At 39.9% G+C, this 15,511-nt stretch overlaps 1 protein-coding gene and 1 long non-coding RNA gene across 2 annotated transcripts; both read left to right on the top strand.

Annotated features, from left to right (window-relative positions):
• LOC110506765 (signal peptidase complex catalytic subunit SEC11A) lies at positions 1–8,284 on the top strand. The gene is made up of 6 exons (XM_021586623.2): positions 1–252; positions 852–961; positions 1,154–1,303; positions 1,586–1,705; positions 7,550–7,607; positions 7,836–8,284. Exons 1-6 carry the CDS (start codon positions 202–204, stop codon positions 7,884–7,886), a joined length of 540 nt encoding a protein of 179 aa, XP_021442298.1. The 5' UTR covers positions 1–201; the 3' UTR covers positions 7,887–8,284.
• Positions 8,285–14,292: 6,008 nt separating this feature from the next.
• LOC110506767 lies at positions 14,293–15,511 on the top strand. The gene is made up of 3 exons (XR_002471030.2): positions 14,293–14,556; positions 14,790–14,980; positions 15,186–15,511. It is a non-coding gene; the product is annotated as an uncharacterized LOC110506767 (long non-coding RNA).

Here is a 15,511-nt window from a genome sequence, read left to right as displayed (position 1 = left end):
CAAACCTTCTGTCTGCCAGCCCCCGTATCGCGAAGCGACACCTCGACAAAATATTTTGAATGTGGGAGGAACTTCCGGCTGAGTGTACCCGGAAGATTTGGATGCAAGTTTCTCGGACGTTCACCCATATGTTCGCTTTTTATGTATCGATCACTGGTTTTTATTTAATTTAGGTAATTTTATAAACTCAATACTGGGACGATGTTGTCTTTAGATTTCCTTGATGATGTGCGGCGGATGAATAAGCGCCAGGTATGTACGATAATATTGTTTTTGATGTTGTGTGAATGTGACTGATTCTTCCAAGGCTAGTTAGCTAGCTATCTAGTTATGCTAGCAACATTAGCCGGCTGGTTAATAGCACGTTCCCTAAAATGTCAAGTCGTCTACGCTAACTAGCTACCCAGCTTTCCGTGTGGTCTTAATCATGTATAAAGAACATTGCCCTGCTAGTTATATACGTTACATCGCCTATTAAACATGCATGATAAACTGGGTTGTCAAAATAAATAGCTAGCAACCTTGCAAAATCAATGTAGCTTTAGCCAGTACAATTTCCTCTCTGCCTGAATATGGTGTTACTTCAGTCTTCTTCAAACCTGGTGCTGAGGACCTACAAAGTGTGCAGACTTTTATTCCAGCCTAAGTTACTAGTTTCTACTAGATTCTGCTGATCACCAAACCCTTTATTAACTGAAACATATGTATTAGCACTGGGTTGGGACAAAAGCCTGCACACCTTGTTAGTCCCCAGGACCAGCTGTTGGTAGACATAGTTATTATGAAGTTGTTATAAGCGAACACTAGCTTATCCTCGTCACAACCTGACAACCTGTCTTATTTGTTTTCAGCTCTACTACCAGGTGCTTAATTTTGGTATGATAGTGTCCTCAGCCCTGATGATCTGGAAAGGACTGATGGTATTGACAGGCAGCGAGAGCCCTATTGTTGTCGTCCTCAGGTAAAGCATTGGTATTGGATTTATGTAGATGGAGTGCTTTTCAATACACTCAAAGCACTTTACATAGTAAGGGGAAATTTGCCACTTTCATAACCAAAGTGTAGCACCAACATACCTACTGTTTGTCTGAAGCGCATCTGCTAATTTTTAGTAACCTGTCTATCCTTGACTGTAACATGTCCTTGGTTTCAGTGGAAGTATGGAGCCTGCTTTCCATCGAGGAGACCTTCTGTTCCTAACAAACCGGGTCGAGGACCCCATCAGAGTCGGAGAGATTGTGGTCTTCAGGATAGAGGGCAGAGAGATCCCCATAGTACACAGAGTACTAAAGATTCATGAAAAGTTGGTCTATGATGTTTCTGTAGTTATTGAAATGCAATATTTCTCTCTCGAGATAGTTCTCTTTGTTTGTTACAAGTTTAAGAAGGCCTACTTCCCCCAAAAAGTTTGTATTGCTGCATAACACTCAAACTAGGCTCTAAATATTCTGTAATATTTCTTACCTCGTATGTTTTTTTAATATATGCTGGGTAACTGAATAAATGTCATTGTCAGAGCAACTTCATAAGCCGCTCTGGGGCCAGGAAATCGACATCCAAACTAAATCTAAATGTTTATCTCCAGGGAAAATGGCGAAATCAAGTTCCTGACCAAAGGTGACAACAACTCTGTAGATGACAGAGGGCTGTACAAGCCGGGACAGCACTGGCTAGAGAAGAAAGACGTGGTGGGACGAGCCAGAGGGTGAGCATTTATCTAATTCCACCAGAGTGATACTAGGCTTAGTCTGCTGTATGACTTCAGTCTCATGCTTCACTTCACTGGATCTATATGATACCATTTCCCTTGAGATATTATTTAGTGCAAAATTAAACTGAACTTGAGTCTGCGCTCATCTAGCCTGTAGTAGTGGAAGGGCTCAAGCATGGTTTAAAGTTCTCCATCACAGTGACGGATTTGAGATCAGTGTAGATCCGCATAAAAGTCTCAGGGGGAAAGGTGTGTGGGGGGGGGCTGATCTGGAGATCACATATCCTAATATGAAGTAATATTTTCCCAAATAAATGTATTATCATATGTTATTTTCTCTGTTACGCTGTGTGAACTGAACTGACAGGCTGTAGCTGACACTCAGATGTTCAGATGATAATGGCAGTTTAAAAGTTAAGAAAATGTTTTCCATTTGTCACATCCCTACACTCGAGGCGCATTCAACGTCCGAGAGCAGTTTTGGCAAATGTATTTTGAAAGTGGGTTTGGCCTTTTTTTATTTTTTATTTATTTAAGAGGAGGATCACAGTTTTCCATTGCTATCACGTTTATTTCTCTACTCCTTCAATTATGCGAGTGGCATCATTTTAGAAATGCTCTGGTTACAACAGAGCATGGTTTAGGCACTTCTGCGCAAAGTAGTGATGTGTAGTTTGCGAGCAGACTGCACATTTTTTCCCCCAGTTAATTTGACTCCCTGATGTGCATACTGCTGCTTTTTGATCTCCAGACATCAACTATCTGGGGCTGTACAAGCCGGGACAGCACTGGCTAGAGAAGAAAGACGTCTTCTCTGCAGATAAATGATAAAAAATATTCTCTGAAGATGGTAATTCCTCAGTGCAGGAACCATACTGTGAGGAGAGACCCTCATTCTGCACTACCCAATTTTTTTTCTCGGTGCTTTACATTTTTTTGTCCTTTTATTTTTTGCAAGCCATCTAATCATTTGGTCAGGTAAAAATGTATTTGAATTCAAATTTCACGAACTGACATAATGGTAGGTAACATTTTAGGCTTTAAATTAAGGGTTGACCATTTTTCATGGTTTTATGTACATTTCTAAGCGCTACTGATGAGGAGCCGCTTGGGAGCCAAATGAGAAGCTCTTTTAGGTGAAAGGAGCCAAATGATCCGGCTGACCGAAAAGACTCTGAATCAATATACAACAGCTCTAAAAGGGGCAGCGGTGTCTTAAATGGACAATGTCAGTTTGTAATAGAAACCAAAATATCAAACATTTTCTAGTGAATAATAATTAATTGATATACAGTATATTTATAATAAAAGTATCGTTATTAATAACGATCAGGATGTTGTGTCCAGATGGACAAACTCCATGCTTCAGCCTATGTACATTTTATAGTCACTATGCTGCATCAGTTGGGCTACAGGTGATATTGCTTATAGCATATCTGATAATATACACCATGCATAGGCATGGTCCAATATGATTTTACCAATATTTTATCGGACACATTTCTGGAGGTGGTAATTTAATTTAAAATGGTTTCAGCATAATTGTATTTTCATTTTGGAGTAGAATGTCCCTTTAAAAAAGTCACCAGAACTGAGCTTCTCAGTCTTCTACTTACAAATTATCCCAGGGTGGACCCCCTAAGGAAGGGGGAATTGGTCAAACTCGCAGTTTAGGTCTAATACATGTACACAATTATCCTCTTTCCCTGAAAGCATGATGGCCATGACTTTCTGACATGAAAGGGCAGGTCAACTTAGCCCCAGACAAGTTTCAGTCACATTTTTTGCTTTAACCCTTCTCAAGTATTTAACCAGTTGTGAACATACTTTAAAGTACTACCTAAGTTGTTGTTTTTTGTGTGTCTGTAGTTGGCTTTACTATTTGTTTTTGAACTTTTACTTCACTACATTTTTATTTTATTATTTATTTCACCTTTATTTAACCAGGTAAGCTAGTTGAGAACAAGTTCTCATTTCCAACTGCGACCTGGCCAAGATAAAGCAAAGCAGTGTGACACAAACAACAACACAGAGTTACACATGGAATAAACAAGCGTACAGTTAATAACACAATAGAAAAAAAGAAAGTCTATGTACAGTGTGTGCAAATGGCGTGAGGAGGTAGGCAATAGTAGCGAAATAATTACAATTTAGCAGATTAACACTGGAGTGATAAATTAACAGATGATGATATGCAAGTAGAGATACTGGTGTGCAAACGAGCAGAAAAGTAAATAACAATATGTGGATGAGGTAGGTAGATTGGGTGGGCTATTTACAGATGGACTATGTACAGCTGCAGCGATCGGTTAGCTGCTCAGATAGCTGATGTTTAAAGTTAATGATGGAAATATAAGGCTTCAGAATTTTTTTTGCAATTCGTTCCAGTCACTGGCAGCAGAGAACTGGAAGGAAAGGCGGCCAAATTAGGTTTTGGCTTTGGGGATGACCAGTGAGATATACCTGCTGGAGCGAGTGCTATGGGTGGATGTTGTTATTGTGACCAGTGAGCTAAGGCAGAGCTTTACCTAGCATAGACTTGTAGATGACCTGGAGCCAGTGGGTCTGGCGACGAATATGTAGCGAGGGCCAACCGACTAGAGCATACAGGTCGCAGTGGTGGGTGGAATAAGGCGCTTTGGTAACAAAACGGATGGCACTGTGATAGATTACATCCAATTTGCTGAGTAGAATATTGGAAGCTATTTTGTAGATGATATCGCTGAAGTCGAGGATCGGTAGGATAGTCAGTTTTACTAGGATAAGTTTGGCAGCATGAGAGACGGAAGTTTTGTTGCGAAATAGAAAGCTAATTCTAGATTAGATTTTGTATTGGAGATGTTTAATATGAGTCTGGAAGGAGAGTTTACAGTCTAGCCAGACACTTAGGTATTTGTAGTTGTCCACATATTCTAGGTCATAACCGTCCATGGTAGTGATGCTAGTCGCAGGGGCGGGTGCGGGCAGCGTATGGTTGAAAAGCATGCATTTGGTGTTACTAGCGTTTAAGAGCATTTGGAGGCCACGGAAGGAGTGTTGTATGGCATTGAAGCTCGTTTGGAGGTTAGTTAACACAGTGTCCAAAGAAGGACCAGATGTATACAGAATGGTGTCGTCTGCGTAGAGGTGGATCAAGGAATCACCCGCAGCAAGAGCGACATCATTGATATATACCGAGAAAAGAGTCGGCCCGAGAATTGAACCCTGTGGTACCCCCATAGAGACTGCCGGAGGTCCGGATAACAGGCCCTCAGATTTGACACACTGAACTCTGTCTGCGAAGTAGTTGGTGAACCAGGCGAGGTAGTCATTTGAGAAACCAAGGCTATTGAGTCTGCCGATAAGAATACGGTGATTGACAGAGTCGAAAGCCTTGGCCAGGTCGATGAAGACGGCTGCACAATACTGTCTTTTATCGATGGCAGTTATGATATCGTTTAGTACCTTGAGCGTGGCTGAGGTGCACCTGTGACCAGCTCGGAAACCGGATTGCACAGCGGAGAAGGTACGGTGGGATTCGAAATGGTCAATGATCTGTTTATTGACTTGGCTTTCGAAGACTTTAGAGAGGCGGGGCAGGATGGATATAGGTCTATAACAGTTTGGGTCTAGAGTGTCACCCCCTTTGAAGAGGAGGATGACCACGGCAGCTTTCCAATCTTTAGGGATCTCGGACGATACGAAAGAGGTTGAACAGACTAGTAATAGGGGTTGCAACAATGGCGGCAGTTAATTTTAGAAATAGAGGGTCCAGATTGTCTAGCCCAGCTGATTTGTCCAGGTTTTTCAGCTCTTTCATAACATCTGCAATCTGGATTTGAGTGAAGGAGAAGCTGGGGAGGCTTGGGCAAGTAGCTGCGGAGCTGTTAGCCGGGGTTGGGGTAGCCAGGAGGAATTCTTATTGAAATGTTCGATTATCATGGATTTATCGGTGGTGACCATGTTACCTAGACTCAGAGCAGTGGGCAGCTGGGAGGAGGTGCTCTTGTTCTCCATGGACTTTAGTGTCCCAAACCTTTTTGGAGTTTGAGCTACAGGATGCAAATTTCTGTTTTGAAAAAGCTAGCCTTTGCTTTCCTGACTGACTCCGTGTATTGGTTCCTGACTTCCCTGAACAGTTGCATATCGCGGGGACTATTCAATGCTATTGCAGTCCGCCACCGGATGTTTTTGTGCTGGTCAAGGGCAGTCAGGTCTGGAGTGAACCTAGAGCTATATCTGTTCTTAGTTCAATTTTTTTTTGAAAGGGTTATGCTTATTTAAGATGGTGAGGAAATTACTTTTTAAGAACGACAAGACATTCTCGACTGACGGGATGAGGTCAATATCCTTCCAGGATACCCGGGCCAAGTCAATTAAAATAGCCTGCTCGCAGAAGTGTTTTAGGGAGCGTTTGACAGTGATGAGGGGTGGTCGTTTGACCGCGGACCCATAGAGGATGCAGGCAGTGATTGCTGAGATCCTGATTGAAAACAGCAGAGGTGTATTTGGAGGGCAAGTTGGTCAGGATAATATCTATATGGGTGCCCATGTTTACAGATTTAGGGTTGTACCTGGTGGGTTCCTTGATGATTTGTGTGAGATTGAGGGCATCAAGTTTAGCTTGTGGAACTGCCGGGGTGTTGAGCATATCCCAGTTTAGGTCACCTAACAGAACGAACTCTGAAGATAGATGAGGGGCAATCAATTCACATATGGTGTCCTGGGCACAGCTGGGAGCTGAGGGGGGTCAGGTGCCGGTAAGAGACTTATTTCTGGAGAGATTAATTTTTCAAATTAGCAGCTTGAACTGTTTGGGCATAGACCTGAAAAGTATGACAGAACTTTGTAAGCTATCTCTGCAGTATATTGCAACTCCTCCCCCTTTGGCAGTTCTATCTTGACGGTAAATGTTGTAGTTGGGTATGGACATCTCAGAATTTTTGGTGGCCTTCCTAAGCCAGAATTTAGACACGGCAAGGACATCAGGGTTGGCGGAGTGTGCTAAAGCAGTGAGTAAAACAAACTTAGGGAGGAGGCTTCTGATGTTAACATGCATGAAACCAAGGCTTTTTCGATTACAGAAGTCAACAAATGAGAGTGCCTGGGACATTCCTAAAGAAAATAATGTACTTTTTACTCCATACATTTTCCCTGACACCCAAACATTTTTCAATTCACACACTTATCAAGAGAACATCCCAGGTCATCACTACTGCCACTGATCACAAATGCTTCATTTGTAAATTATGTCTGAGTGTTGGCGTGTGCCCCTGGCTCTCCGTATATCGAAAATGTTGTCGTCTGATTTGCTTAATATAAGGAATTTGAAAGGATTTATGCTTTGACTTTTGATTCTTAAGTACGTTTTAGCAATTCCATTTACTTTTGATACTTAAATATATTTAAAACCAAATACTTTTAGACTTTTACTCAAGTAGTATTTTACTGGGTGACTTTTACTTGTCATTTTCTAAGGTATCTTTACTTTTACTCAAGTACTACAATTGAGTACTTTTCCCACCACTGTATTTACAGTGCCTTGCGAAAGTATTCGGCCCCCTTGAACTTTGCGACCTTTTGCCACATTTCAGGCTTCAAACATAAAGATATAAAACTGTATTTTTTTGTTAAGAATCAACAACAAGTGGGACACAATCATGAAGTGGAATGACATTTATTGGATATTTCAAACTTTTTTAACAAATCAAAAACTGAAAAATTGGGCGTGCAAAATTATTCAGCCCTTTACTCTCAGTGCAGCAAACTCTCTCCAGAAGTTCAGTGAGGATCTCTGAATGATCCAATGTTGACCTAAATGACTGAATGATCCAATGTTGACCTAAATTTTGTCTGCAGGTTTGTGCCATACATCGGAATCGTTACCATTCTGATGAATGACTATCCCAAATTCAAGGTAAGATATTTTACATCATCATCACTAGAAGGAAAATCACTTAAGGTTTTATGAATTGTTTACTAAATTTGGCCTTATTAGGAGTGTTATGCAGGTACTCTAAAGGTTAGAGAGCCTGACCAGCAGCCAGACACTAAACAGTAGGAGAGCAACTGGCAGACGGAAAGCTGTTGGTTTCAGATCCTCGGAACAGGGATACTAATATTTTGTTGTTCTTCCCCTTCCCAGTACGCTGTTCTCTTCCTGCTGGGTCTGTTCGTCCTGGTCCATCGGGAGTGAGGAAGAGATCACCTAACTATCTACCACGGAGGAAGAATTGTAAATCCCCACCCCACCATGCCTTTCAAGACAGAATTATGTTGATTATGTCAAATTAAGTTGCTTTTTCTCTACCATGTGTTTTGAATTGTCTAGAAATGTGGATAGTGTTTACATTAAATAAAAACAAGCATTCATTATTTTTGTGAGGGAAATTAGATATAAGTTAAGTAGAATAAAGAGCTGTATTTCTTTATTTAATTTTTTTCAGAACATGAATCCAACATTTTAGATGGTTAATTGTGTATTTTGTTTTCACATTTAATTAGGTTTTGCTTTGCTTGATATATTGAATGACAAGTGATATGTTTGTGACATTAAATATGACATCTGTTACCCTCTATCCTTCAATCTGGTAACTTATGCATCTAGTGTTTTTTCTTATATTCAAGCATAACTTCACTAAAACACATTTGTGCATTTTCAAAATGCCATTATTTTACATGCAAGCTAAATATGACATTTACATTTGAGTCATTTAGCAGACTCTCTTATCCAGAGCGACTTAGTCAGGGAGTGTGCAATTGGCATGCTGACTGCAGGAATGTACACCAGAGCTGTTGCCAGATAATTGACTGTTAATATCTCTACCATAAGTCGCCTCCAACGTTGTTTAAGAGAATCTTGCAGTACATCCAACCGGCCTCACAACCACATACCAAGTGTATGGCGTTGTGTGGGTGAGTGGTTAGCTGATGTCAACGTGAACAGAGTGCCCCATGGTGGTTATGGGCAGACATAAGCTACAGACAAAAACAATTGCATTTTATAGATGGTAATTTGAATGCACAGAGATACTGTGACGAGATCCTGAGGCCTATTGTTGTGCAATTAATCCGCCACCATGACCTCATGTTTCAGCATGATCATGCATGGCCTCATGTAGCAAGGATCTGTACACAATTCCTGGAAGCTGAAAATGTCCTAGTTTTTCTATGGCCTGCGTACTCACCAGACTGGTCACCCGTTGAGCATGTTTGGGATGCTCTGGATCGACATGTGTTCTAATTCCCGCCAATATCCAGCAACTTTGCACAGCCATTGAATCGTAGTGGGACAACATTCCACAGGCCACAATCAACTTTCTGATCAGCTCTTTGCGAAGCCCGGAGGTGTGTTGAAAAACAAATGATAGTCCCACTAAGCGTAAACCAGATGGGATGACGTATCGCTGCAGAATGCTCTGGTAGACATGCTGGTTAAGTGTGCCTTGAATTCTAAATAAATCACTGACAGTGTCACCAGCAAACCACCATCACACCTCCATGCTTCACTGTGGGAACCAAACATGCGGAGATCATCCAGTCACCTACTCTGCGTCTCACAAAGACACGGCGGTTAGAACCAAAAATCTCAGATTTGAACTCATCAGACCAAAGGCCAGTTTTCCACCGGTCTAATGTCCATTGCTCGTGTTTCTTGGCCCAAGCAAGTCTCTTCTTCTTATTAGTGTCCTTTAGTAATGGTTTCTTTGCAGCAATTTGACCATGAAGGCCTGATTCACGCAGTCTCCTCTGAACAATTGGTGTTGAGATGTGTCTGTTACTTGAACTCTAAAGCATTTATTTGGGCTGCAATTTCTGAGGCTGGTAACTCTAATGAACGTATCCTCTGCAGCAGAGGTAACTCTTGGTCTTTCTTTCCTGTGGCGGTCCTCATGAGAGCCAGTTTAATCATAGTGCTTGATGGTTTTTGCGACTGCACTTGAAGAAAGTGTTGTTGAAATGTTCCGTATTGACTGACATTCATGTCTTAAAGTAATGATGGACGGTCATTTCTCTTTGCTTATTTAAGCTGTTCTTGCCATAATATGGACTTGGTATTTTACCAAATAGGGCTATCTTCTGTGTACCACCCCTACCTTGTCACAACACAACTGATTGGCTCAAATGCATTAAGAAGGAAAGAAATTCCACAATTTAACTTTTAACAAGGCACACCTGTTAATTGAAATGCATTCCAGGTGACTACCTCATGAAGCTGGTTGAGAGAATGCCAAGAGTGTGTAAAGCTGTTATCAAGGCAAAGGGTGGCTACTTTGAGAACCTCAAATATAAAATATATTTTGATTTGTTTAACACTTTTTTGGTTATTACATGATTCCATATGTGTCATTTCATAGTTTTGATGTCTTCACTATTATTCTAAAATGTAGAAAATAGTTCAAATTAAGAAAAACCCTTGAATGAGTAGGTGTGTCCAAACTTTTCACTGGTATTGTATAAATATATATGTGTATATATATATATATATATATATATATATATATATATATATATATATATATATATATATATATATACAATTTTTTTTTTTTTTTACAATATTCTGAACCAATGTTTGCCCTTTTGACATACAGTGCCTTCCGAAAGTTTTTATACCCATTGACTTCTTCCACATTTTGTTGTGTTACAGCCTGAACACACAATAGCCCATAATGACAAAGAGAAAACATGTTTTTAAAAATGTTTGCACATTTATTGAAAATACAATACAGAAATGTTTCATTTACATAAGTGTTCACACCCCCGAGTCCATATATGTTAGTCACCTTTGGCAGCGATTACAGCTGTGAGTCTTTCTGGGAAAGTCTCTAAGAGCTTTGCACACTTGGATTGTACAATATTTGCACTTTTTATTTTATTTTTTTATTATTCAAGCTCTGTCTAGTTGTTGTTGATCATAGCTAGACAGACATGTTCAAGTCTTGCCATAGTTTTTCAAGACGATTTAAGTAAAAACTGTAACTAGGTCACTCAGGAACATTCAATGGCATCTTGGTAAGAAACTTTAATTCAATGGCATTGTGTTTTACTTTATTGTCCCGCTGAAAGGTGAATTTGTCTCCTGGTATCTGTTGGAAAGCAGAGTGAACCAGGTTTTCCTCTAGGATTTTGCCTGTGCTTAGCTCCATTCCATTTATTTTTATCCTAAACAAACTCCCCAGTCCTTGCCGATGACAAGCATACCCATAACATGATGCAGCCACCAGCATGCTTGAAAATATGAAGAGTGGTGCTCAGTGATGTGTTGTGTTGGATTTGCCCTTAAAACATAACACTTTGTATTCAGGACATACAATTAAATTATTTGCCACATATGCTGTTATTTGCTGTTTTACTTTAGGATGCATGTTTTGGGCTATTTTATTTAATTCTGTGCAGACTGCATTATTTTCACTCTGTCATTTAATATTGTTGTTGATTCGTCCTCAGTTTTCTCCTTTCACAGCCATTAAACTCTATAACTGTTTTAAAGTCACCATTGGCCTTATGGTGAAATTGCTGAGTGGTTTCCTCCCTCTCCAGCAACTGAGTTAAGAAGGACACCTTTATCTTTGTAGTGACTGGGTGTATTGATACACCATCGAAAGTGCAATTAATAACTTGACCATGCTCAAAGGTATTTTCAATGTCTGCTTTTATTATTTTACCCATCTACCAATAGGTGCCCTTCTTTGCAAGGCATTGGAATACCTCCCTTGTCTTTGTGGTTGAATCTGTGTTTTAAATTCACTGCTCGACTGAGGGGCCTTTACAGATAATTATATATGAGGGTACAGATATGAGGTAGTCATTAAAAAAATAATGTTAAACACTATTATTACGCACAGAGTGAGTCCATGCAACTTATAATGTGACTTGTTAAGCAAAGTTTTACTCATCAATTTATTTAGGCTTGCCATACATAACAAAAGGATTGAATTATTATTGACTCAAGGCATTTCAGTATTAAATGTTTTATGAATTTGTAAGAATGTCTAAAAACATAATTCCACTTTGACATTATGGGTTATTGTGTGTAGGCCAGTGATGCAAAATCTCAATTTTGTCCATTTTAAATTCAGGCTGTAACACAACAAAGTATGGTCAAAGGGTGTGAATACGGTCTGAAGACACTGTATATGCTCTCATGGTGGGGAGGAAGAACTAAGAATAAACAAAGTTACTATGAAGGATAAATATTTGCCTCTTCAAATCAAGTGTTTTAAAGCTTTGGGACGCACCCTGACAAAGGGCCTTATTCAATAAACACTGTACAGCATCCAAATATTCTTGAGACGCGGCCAAACAGTATTCCTCCCACACCGTTAAAATTGTTACCCAATAATAAAATAAATACAACCATATTTTATGCATTATTTATTAACAGATATTAAGGCAGATTTTGCTCACAGTCTTCATTTGATGAACCCTTTACAGTTTCCCTGATGGTGTGAGTTAAAATTCTAATTAACCGTGGGTGGTCACAGTCTTAAAATCATCTTGCATTTCTGGAGGATGTTGCTAATGTAGAGTGATAGAAGGTTTGATGGTGGTAGACTGGGATTTTAAAGCACAGCAGTTACTGCAAGTTGTTTTACTTCACATTCAGACAATCTTATAAGGACATGCAGTCTAGATGTGGTTTGCTTATACCGGTTCTAATTTATCTAATGGTGAATCCTATATGTCTTTATATAGAATACTGGAAATCTCTCCAACATAGTCTAATCCCCATCAAAAGGTTAATCAGGTATGTTTGTGGGACACCAACACTTTCCAGGTCTCTAGGGAATTACCTGCATTGACTCAGTCTGTAGGTACTTCACACATCCTTCAGGCACTTTAAGATGAAATAACCTCTAATCAGGGAGTCCTTCAAATTCATGGCTTCCATGCGAGTCGAGTCCAGCTCGACCATAGACCTCAATCAACCTTTCAAGAATTGTCCTTGTCAAGGTAATTTAATTTATTAAGAGACAGTTTCCCGGTCACAGATTAAGTTTAGTCCTGGACAATGAAGCAACTTGTAATTTTAATCCCTTTGTGTTATTGAAAATGGCTCGTAAGTTAACATTTTCATGGTTAAGTCTACACCTGTTGTATTCGGCGCATGTGACTAATACAATTTGATTTGATTTCATGGAGATTTTACATTGACCATGCTTTTATTCCAGAACTAGGCTTAATCTTTGCCCTGAGAATCCGCCCCAAATGTCTGAACGTACTTTGTCTCTCTTGCATCAAACTCCTTCATCAATGCACTTGGTTGTCTTGATAGTCCATTCATAATATCCTAATTTCTGTCACACAAACCCACGGCACCCAAGCTAAATGAAGGAACAGCGTGACTGGAGTCTTGGATGTCAAAGGTTAGACAGGGGACAATACCAAGTAGTAGGCCTAGTTCTCTTACTTAACTTCCCAGTTAGCACCCCGAAGTGTCAAAAAGGACACTGTCTCAACAGATTTAATTCTAGGGTGAGAATCAGCAAGTCCTCTTCTGCATCTCAAAGGGCACCCGGTTCCATAGTGCACTACGGGCCCTGGTCAAAGGTGGTGCACTACATAGGGAATAGGGTGCCATTTCAGGTCCAAGCCCTCCTGTCCTAAGACCGGAGGCTGAGGTCCACGGGACTGAGACCCTGGTCCAGTGACCACGACTGCCTGTGTGCCACAACTGACAGCCAAATGTCAGGCTACTCATGTGGAACTAAGGCCTTGGGGGTGTCTTGGCAGGAAATAATGTTTGCATCCCAAATGGCACCCTATTCCCTACATAGCCCATAGTGCTCTGGTCAAAAGTAGTGCACGATGTATAGGGTTCCATTTGTGATGCATCCAATGTGTTGGCCTGAATTTCCTGCCATGCATCCATGGTGTAAGGAAAGCTGAAGGGATCTGTTGTGGGCAGAGCTGATAATGGACCTAATTTACACATCCAATCATTTCTCTCAAAATATACATTTATCTCAAGGGGCTAATACTGACTTCTCTGTCGATAATACACATTAGTAGAGCTGCTGCATCACACCCAGAACCATCTGAATAAATAAAAAATATGAATAAAATGTTGTTGTTTTTTTAAGAAGAAAAAAAATCCAAAAAAAAGTAGTGCCTTTACTAGTCCTGTTTTAACGGATTGAGAAAACCGTCTGTAATATGATCAACCACTTCAATAGTTGCATTGCAGAGTTCTCCAAAATAGGCCTATTCATCTATAGATTAGTCATCTAAACTAAGAATATTGGAATATTCCCCCAGCAGTATCCTTAATTGAGTTTACTATGGACTAATTCATTATGAAATCATTGACATGTTGATATCGACATGTTTCCACATAGCTGTTGACACTGATAGGCTATGTTAAAGCCACCTATTGTTCGAGCTAATCGCCCGTAATTTACGCAGCAAATATAATTTATAGAGTTAAAGATTACGCACGAATCATTACGTTGTGACCGATATAAACTGTGAGAACGACTGACAGTTTGGGTTTGGTCAACAACCATGCTTGTGAATTGCTCTGCATAAAATTCCCCTGACTTCGTGTCGGTGTCACGCAAGAGAGCCCACCCAGATCAGCATGGTATAAATGCAGCATCGGATTGGGTTTGAAAGTCTGTCACGAATAACTGCGCTTCTATTGCCATTAGGACATTTTGCGTCCAGGAGGAGAGTTCTATAGCCTATTTCTTCCGTAGAGATGTCCGGATTTTTTTTGAACGTTTCCCAACTTGGTTTTTTTACCTACCTTGTGCTTTTTTCCTACATTTCTGTAACCACTTCAGTGAGTTTTGATTTAACCGAACTTGGAAATAAAGTTGCGAAAATTAAAGTTAATCAAAGAGGGAATCTTTGGGCGACAGGTAAGGCATGCGAAGGCTATTCTCAATCTCATCTACAACACAGCATACAATTGTGAAAGTAAAATCTGACAATTATATATATTTTTATTCCTAATTACAACAATGGATTAAGTCTAGCCCTTATCAAATAAAGCTATATTTACTCTTTCAAAATAGACTTTCAACATGTTAGGAAATATTTCATTTCACTTGAGAATCAAATGACCAAAATATAACTTTCTCTTACCTCCAAGGTCATTTTATGGGCAAGAAGAGTGTCATGGATAGCCCTCTGCTCCAGTCTCCCGATGGACAGTCTGTTGATGCGTTCGAGGTCGCCTTGAGTCCGGAGCAGAACGGGATGGGAAATCTCTTCCAAGATGTGCTGAGGGTCGCGTTGCAAGCCCAACTCAGAGATGACACAGAGAACCGCTCTAAAAACCAGGTGAGCTATCAACAACACCAACCTGTATATGACCATAGATTTATCTGTACAATTTATAGTGAGACTATCCTGTGTCATAATTGCATTGTTTAATGGCATTATCTTAACCAGGTGAGCCTCAACCGGTCTGACAAGAGATTTAACTGTGCAGTAGAAAATACATGTCTACTGCATTATTTAATGGCATTCTCTTAATATCCCATAGGAGACTGGATTGTTGATGAAGATATTAGAGAGCTACGTTCAAAACAACAGAAAGTGATGCAGAAGTCTATCATAATGTTCCTTATAACCAAGATGAAGTCATCCAGTCTATGTCTATAAAGGTTTTGGTCAATATGGAATCAAATCTCATATGCTTTAACATGATTGTAACATGTCTGTTCAGTTTACAGTTGACCAAAATGCTATTTGCAATGTCACTGGATCTGAAATGAAGGGTGAATTAAATGTACATGTGTATTTATCGTTATTGAGGATGTGCTGCATTGTATTGTTGATATTAAATTATTTATATTCAATAAAACCAAA

Source organism: Oncorhynchus mykiss, chromosome 26 (genome assembly GCF_013265735.2).
Source record: "Oncorhynchus mykiss isolate Arlee chromosome 26, USDA_OmykA_1.1, whole genome shotgun sequence".
NCBI lineage: Eukaryota > Metazoa > Chordata > Actinopteri > Salmoniformes > Salmonidae > Oncorhynchus > Oncorhynchus mykiss.
The sequence above is the reverse complement of the archived record's forward strand: the minus strand, read 5'-3'. Positions and strand labels throughout refer to the sequence as shown.

What these genes read in the sequence shown, in the direction of transcription:
- LOC110506765 (XM_021586623.2), top strand. Translation starts at nt 202, where the DNA reads ATGTTGTCTTTAGATTTCCTTGATGATGTGCGGCGGATGAATAAGCGC. An exon ending in GGCGGATGAATAAGCGCCAG is followed by an intron (nt 253 to 851) that starts GTATGTACGATA and finishes ATTTGTTTTCAG; the next exon opens with CTCTACTACCAGGTGCTTAA. An exon ending in ATGACTATCCCAAATTCAAG is followed by an intron (nt 7,608 to 7,835) that starts GTAAGATATTTT and finishes TCCCCTTCCCAG; the next exon opens with TACGCTGTTCTCTTCCTGCT.